Source organism: Clupea harengus, chromosome 24, assembly GCF_900700415.2.
Source record: "Clupea harengus chromosome 24, Ch_v2.0.2, whole genome shotgun sequence".
Taxonomy (NCBI): Eukaryota; Metazoa; Chordata; class Actinopteri; order Clupeiformes; family Clupeidae; genus Clupea; species Clupea harengus.
In genome coordinates, this window is record NC_045175.1 from 5699283 (window position 1) to 5706782 (window position 7500).

Genomic DNA, 7500 nt, shown 5'->3' on the forward strand with positions numbered 1-7500 from the left:
TGTTAATGACCCTCTGGAGTACCTTTCTTTCTGCTGCCGTGCAGCTGGCAAACCACAGCGAGATGCCATAGCTTAGCACTGACTCCACAGAGCAGCAGTAAAAGGACACTAACAGTTTCTTTTTTAATTTGTTCTTCCTGAGTAACCTCAGGAAATACAGCCTCTGTTGTGCCTTTTTCAGCAGTGCAATGGTGTTTCTGGTCCAGGAAAGGTCCTGCTCGATGTGAGTGCCCAGGAAGCTGAAGTCTGATACCCTCTCCACTCTCTCCCCATTGATGGCAATAGGCTGCATGTCCGATTTATTCCTCCTATAGTCGACTATCAGCTCTTTTGTCTTGGAGGTGTTGAGGACAAGATTGTTCAAGGTGCACCATGTCGACAGCCTTTGCACCTCCTCCCTGTATGCAGTCTCATCTCCTCCTGAGATGAGCCCCACCACGGTTGTATCATCTGCAAACTTAATGATGGCATTGCTCGGGTGGGTGGGAGTGCAGTCATGGGTATAGATGGTGTAGAGTAGGGGGCTCAACACGCAGCCCTGCGGTGAGCCGATGCTGATGCTGAGAGCTGAGGAGAGATGGGATCCTACTCTAACCCTCTGGGAGCGGTCTGTCAGGAAATTTCTGATCCAGTAGCAGATTTGCTGTGAGAGCCCTAAGTCCATTAGTTTGGTGACCAGTCTGCTTGGTATGATCGTGTTGAAAGCAGAGCTGAAGTCTATGAAGAGCAGCCTGGCGTAATTCCCTCTCTGTTCCACGTGTGTAAGTGTGGTGTGGAGAGCCGTGGCAATAGCGCATTATATGTCATAGTTGTTTATGTGTGTGTATGGGTGTATAAAATGCCTTAATCTCTGCCGTGTGTGTGTGTGGGTGTTTAAAATGTCTTAATCTCTGCTGTGTGGGTGTATAAAATGTCTCTGCCGTGTGTGTGTGTGTGTGTGTGTGTGGGTGTATAATATGTCTCTGCCGTCCGTCCGTGTGTGTGTGTGTGTGTGTGTGTTTAGACTCGGTGGTCTCTGGTCCTGTGGCCGTGCCTCACATAGTTCCGCTGCTGCGTCTGATGGAGGGGGAGGAGTTTGAGGAGCACACTGACCCAGAGAGAGGCTGCCTCCTGCTCTACAGCACCCTACAGGCGGCCCGCACAGCAGCCCTGCAGGCAGCAGAGTACCAGCAGCACGCACACAGCCTGCTCTCAGGTAACACACACACACACACACATATACACACACACGCACACAGCCTGCTCTCAGGTAACACACACACACACACACACACATATACACACACACACACAGCCTGCTCTCAGGTAACACACACACACACACACATATACACACACACACACAGCCTGCTCTCAGGTAACACACACACACACACACATATATACACACGCACACAGCCTGCTCTCAGGTAACACACACACACACACACATATACACACACACGCACACAGCCTGCTGTCAGGTAACACACACACACACACATACACACACACACACACACATACACACACGCACACAGCCTGCTCTCAGGTAACACACACACACACACACATATACACACACGCACACAGCCTGCTCTCAGGTAACACACACACACACACACACACATATACACACAGCCTGCTGTCAGGTAACACACACACACACATACATATATACACAAACACGCACACAGCCTGCTGTCAGGTAACACAGACACACACATATACACGCACACGCACACAGCCTGCTGTCAGGTAACACACACACACACACACACACACACGCACACAGCCTGCTGTCAGGTAACACACACGCACACATACACACTCACACACATAGCCTGCTGTCAGGTAACACACACACACACACACACACACACACATACAGGCGCACACACACACACACACACACACACACATACAGGCACACACACCCACACACAGACACACACACATACATGCATGCCTCACCTTACCTCAGCTATTTAGTCATATTTGACTGGCCAAACCACCTGACGATCTCTCTCTCTCACAGCCGGCTGGGAGCCAATCCCAGAGCTCCGGGAGGCGTTCCGAACGGAGTTTGCTCTGCGTTTGTTCTGGGGTCAGTCCGGAGCCGAGGCGGACCGCCAGGAACGCTACGAGAAGTTCGACAAGATCCTCACCGTTCTCTCCAGCAAGCTGGAACCACTCGAGGTCCCCACTGACACCCTGTGAACTTTAGCCCCTGACCTTACACTGTGACCTTGACCTTCATACTTCTCGGCTGGTGTGGCCCCAGCTTGATCATTTTGGATCGTGTGGATCTTTCTGGATCTTTCTGGATCTTTCTTTGGACTGTTGCTGTTGCCACAAAGCCATTCAAACTGATTTGGGTTCAGCAATACCAGGCCACACCTTGCCATACGAGCCGAAGCCAGAGCAGCATCTCTGCGCTGGAATCAGTGGCCGCAGGGCATAAACTATTCCTACAGTCTGGGCAGCAGTGATACCAGAGCTAAATGGCTTCTTGTCCTTCACACTGTACCCTTAACGAACATGTGTGCTCATCGCCTTTTGTCAAATAACGTAAGAGAGAATGATGATGTATGTATCTTTTCCATCTCTCGATGGCCATCCCATTGTTTATAGATCAGTGCTCTGGACGAAACAAGGGGAGGGGAGATGAATGAGCCCTGTGTTGAGGAGATCAGGAATCAGATAAGCAGACTTGTGGACACACAGCCTAGTAGCTTTTTGACCAGCTTGAGAAATTGCTGTGTAAAGTGCTGAGTACTGAGTAAGTGCAGTATAAATTAGATTCAGGCATTTCGTATATCATAAATGGGATTCGACACAGAAGTTGGGGAGGAGAATGACAAATGTGTCATGCCTCTCGTGCCATTCATGTAATCTATTCAGGTCCCCAGGTCTTCACAGTGCAGTGTTTTTGGCATTCAGCACAACGATCGTGAGATGATCCCAACTCCTCGCCTATAACCACCTGCCTTCTTTCTATCAGGACTGCTTGGGGTGACTGCTTGACTCCTGCACCATTTCTGCACCCTAGCTAGAGACCCTGCCAAAACATGCTGATTTCTCCTGGCATACTCGAGGCAAAATCCAGAACTGGAACTTGTGAACATAGGAACACCAATGTTAGCCTCTTTTGACCAACAGGGAACGGGTTCTTGAAGCGGTTCTGTTCAGGATTCTTTGAACCTCGGTGCCTTCTAGCGATAACAGCCCGCGTTTCCACCAGTTTTGATCAGATATGTGTGTGTTTACATGTGCCTGCATCTACACTATCGTGGTTCAACTTGTCTTTGTCTGGGTTATATGTCATGAGGCGTTCTGCCCGGTTAGATTGTTCTGAGCGCATGCATGGTTTTGGGGTAATGTGTGAAATTGAAAAAAAAAAATGGTCAAAAATGTGTTTACATCTAAGTGGTGTATGTGTGTGTGTGTGTGGAGAGAGAGAGATAAAGGGAGAAGAAGTGTGTGTGTGTGAGACAGAGAGAGTTAGTTGTGTGTTGAGTATGTCTGCATGTGTGAGAGAGAGAAAGGCAGATATGTCAGTGTCTGGGGAGATGTGCAGTTTGTGTGTATGTGAGTGTGTGTGTGGATGCGCGCATATGTGTGTGTGTGTGTGTGAGAGAGGGAGAGAGAGAGAGCGGGAGATATGTGTGTGTCTGGGGAGGTGTGCAGTACATTTCAGAATATCTGTGTCATTGTTCATGATTTACTGTGAGACTTCATCTCAAATCTCAAAGTTGTATCACTGGAGGGTGTTTCAAAAATAAAGTTTATAGTACTGAGGTTAATTACACACTTTGCTTACGTACCACTGTGCTGACAGACATCATGCATTAACACACACACAAACACACACACACACACACACACCACACACACACACACACATACACACACACACACACACACACACACTCTCACACACAAACCCACGGTACAACAGTACAGACATGTTTTATGTGTTTATGTGACATAAACAAGAGGACACGACAGCTTCCATTTTGGCTGTAGATCCACTATGTACAGTACAGTAGTGTTTCTAAGGCACATTGACACAGACCTCCAACAGTCCAACTGGGAGTGATACTCCCTCTCTGGCTCAAAGACCATCAGCACAAAGAAATCCATAGAAGAAGACACTAAACCACAGAAGAAGAGGCAAAACCATAGAGGCATAACCAAAAGAGTTAAAAGCACTGAAAAAAACAGTTATTAGATCTAAGAAAAACAATCAAAACAAAAAGACACAAAAATCCGGAAGAGTCCAGAAAAATAGAGCAACATCAAATCATGAACCAAAATTACTGATAGAACCAAATAAACCCCAAAAATAAAAGTCCCCGTCCCAACAAAGAAGTACAAAGAATTTATATTAGCACTATATTAAGAATATAAGGAATCATAGCTGCTGGAAGACATTCTGATCTGAGTACATGCTATATGAATATACGTTTAGAGAAATGTCTAGTAAGATATATATTACAAAATTTATAAATACTATACCATTATGCCATTTACACACACTGCGTAGCAACTCTTTCAGGGCATGTTTTGATTAAACACTCACACTCTCTCTCTCTCACACACACACACACACACACACACACACACACTCACACTCACACTCACACTCTCTCTCTCACACACACACACACACACACACACACACACACACACACACACACACACACACACACACACACACACACAGTCTCCTGTAGTATGGTTCAGAAACATTTCGTTTACTTGTTTGGGTACAGAGACCGTAAGGGAACACCTAAGATGGAGGAAATAGTCTGAGACATTATATGACGCACCTGAAAAGGGTTGATCAGAAAACCATTCTTAATTGAGTTCATTAAAAGGTCATTCATTTTCCACAAAATAAAACTTGCAGCCTAAGAAGACAAGGAAAGGAGTGTCCAAAACAAAGGAGATGACATAGATTACAAATTAACAACAAATTAAATCCCTCCGACAAGAAACAATCAGTGATACTCAGTGGCTTGCTAAGCAAGTAACATTACCGTAAATACAAGTAACATTACCGTAAAATACAAGTAACATTACCGGAAGTATACACGTGCCCAAAGTATCATTATTATAACACTTCCATACAAGATAGCTTTCATTGAAAATAATAGGCTAACAGAGGTGTATTTCAACTCTGGCACCCCAGTGGCAGTGGTAAGGTAGGCCTACATGATCTTAAAAGGTACTTAAGCATCAAGAAGTTTAAAGAAAGTATGCAAGTATTGAGCGAGTGTGTTTAACTATGTAAGTATTTCCTAAGTATTTGTTTTAGCACATGCAGGAGGTGACGGATGTGATATGCTGTCGCACCGGTCATATTATGAGGTATATCCAGGTCAGTCCTCAGGTTGTAGATATCTGAAATGTCTGTAGTAGACGAGAATTTATAGAAGTTGATTTAAATGTACTAAACACTAAAACTTAAATGGTAACGTATCCAAGGAAGTATTATAAACACATTCGTAAAATATTCATGATTGACATAAGTCTATATAACTAATAATACATAGTCATGACTGCATTCATGAGGTATCACGATTTTACGCTATACGTATCAGAACGTGTAATAAAGCTTATTTTACCTCTGTGATAATGGCACTGAGGATATCTTTGTCAAATGTTGTTTATTTACCAAATACTCTTTATGGAGCAATGAGACAAAATACATAATGAGAGCTGTGTAGGGCTTAAACTACAACATTTTAACACTTTATGAGTACGGTCATGTCTATTTAGAAATAGCTACATAGAAGTATATCAGTCGCTATGATGCATTATGAATTACTTGATAAACATTTATGGATGTGTTTGTACTTCTTTATGGATACTGGGTTAAAAGGTGCAGTGTGGACTATTTAGGGGGATCTATTGTCAGAAATGGAATACAGTATTCATAATTATGTTGTCATTAGTGTATATACGCAACTACGCATCGCGTTTGTCGTGCGGTCCTCATATGACTCTGCCATGTTGCACCGCCATGTTTCTACAGTAGCGCAGAAGGGACAAACCAAAACACTGGCTCTAGAGAGGGCCTTTTGCATTATTGTGGTATCTGACAACCACCAAAGGTTCTCGTACACGCTTGTAAAGGGAGGGGTATTCAATTGGTTGCAATTCAGCAACCTCACCACTAGAAGCCACTAAATCCTATACACTGCACCTTTAAATAAAATGTATTTATTTACAGAATGTAAGTAGTAGTTAATGCCAGTTACCTACAGGACTTGATGTTATTTCATGTTTGTAAGTGCTTACATTGATGTGTTTGTCATGTTCACTAAGGAATAATGTTAGTTAAGTGATCTGAAAGTAACATTATTCATTAATTACCATAACAAACCATTAACCTGAATCTGGATTATTGATAGTGATAAATTCACGAAATGCATATGCTAAACAATGTTAGTTAGTAAGTTAGTAAGGAAGCCGAAAATGCATTTCTAGTTTATTCACTGTCATTCACTAACACACACACACACACACACACACACACTCACACTAAGTGTAGAATGGAGCAGTCATTTTCACAGCTGGTCATAATTGGACATAACCAAAGATTGAGATGCATCACGTCAAGTTGTAAAATGGTGTTCACTGGTAAAGAAACAGCCTGACATTTGAGTATTTACAAGTGCCTTGGATGGAATGTAGTTCTTTTGACCTGATAGGTCCTATACACAGCACGAGGACTAAGGTCCAGTCTGTGGTTTTTAGTGGCATCTACTAGTAGAAATTGAATATAGTATTTATAATTATGTGGAGAGTTTCAGAGTGTTAGAGTTTTCTTAAAGTATCTGGAATATTCTCATTCTGTGTTACCAGCCAACTATCATTTGACTTGATGACAGCAGTATGAATGCTCATTTTAGCTGTGTTAGCACTATGCTAAATGTAGTTCAGGGGAGCTTTAAGCTGGTTGGAGTCCACAAAACAGGAATGCTGCGTTTCTCTGTCCAGGTCGGTTTCATGCAGCAGGTATTAACACTAATGTTATCTGAGCTGAAGGATCTTTTAGCAATGTTGGAGATGTTAACATACTACTCATAGCAGGCTTTAACTATTTGCAAAAGGAAGATACTAGCATTAAAATGCTAATCTTAGCTAGCCACAATAGGCTAGGATGATTTTTTATGAGGGAGATGTTAACATTAAAATGTTAATCCTAGCTAGCCCACAATAGGCTAGGATGATTTTTGACAAAATCCTGTCTGGCCGACAGTATCTTTTAAGCTGCTTGATCCGTACCGACTGCACAATCCGTTCTGCACATGTACGGAATTTAAAATATTTTACGACATAAAACATTTGAAATATTTCCGAAATAAAATATTTTAAATATTGCCTGACCATGCAGGATTTTTGTTTCTACAGGGAAAAGCAGGTAGCCTAAATGGCAGTGTATGATGTGATACGGACGAATATATAAAACGATCCTCCCAGCAGCCTTGTGTACCAAATTCCATTTAT

The 7500-nt window shown here is 43.1% G+C and overlaps 1 protein-coding gene across 1 annotated transcript in view; it reads left to right on the forward strand.

The window, feature by feature from the left end:
• The window catches only part of LOC116218987 (breast cancer anti-estrogen resistance protein 3 homolog), a 10177-nt gene extending 7494 nt beyond the window's left edge, over positions 1-2683 (forward strand). The window contains exons 9-10 of the mRNA XM_042703459.1: positions 1004-1195; positions 2018-2683. Coding sequence (XP_042559393.1) covers positions 1004-1195; positions 2018-2199 — 374 coding nt within the window. The 3' untranslated portion in view covers positions 2200-2683. The remainder of the gene's footprint in view (positions 1-1003; positions 1196-2017) is intronic.
• The last annotated feature ends 4817 nt before the right edge of the window (positions 2684-7500 follow it).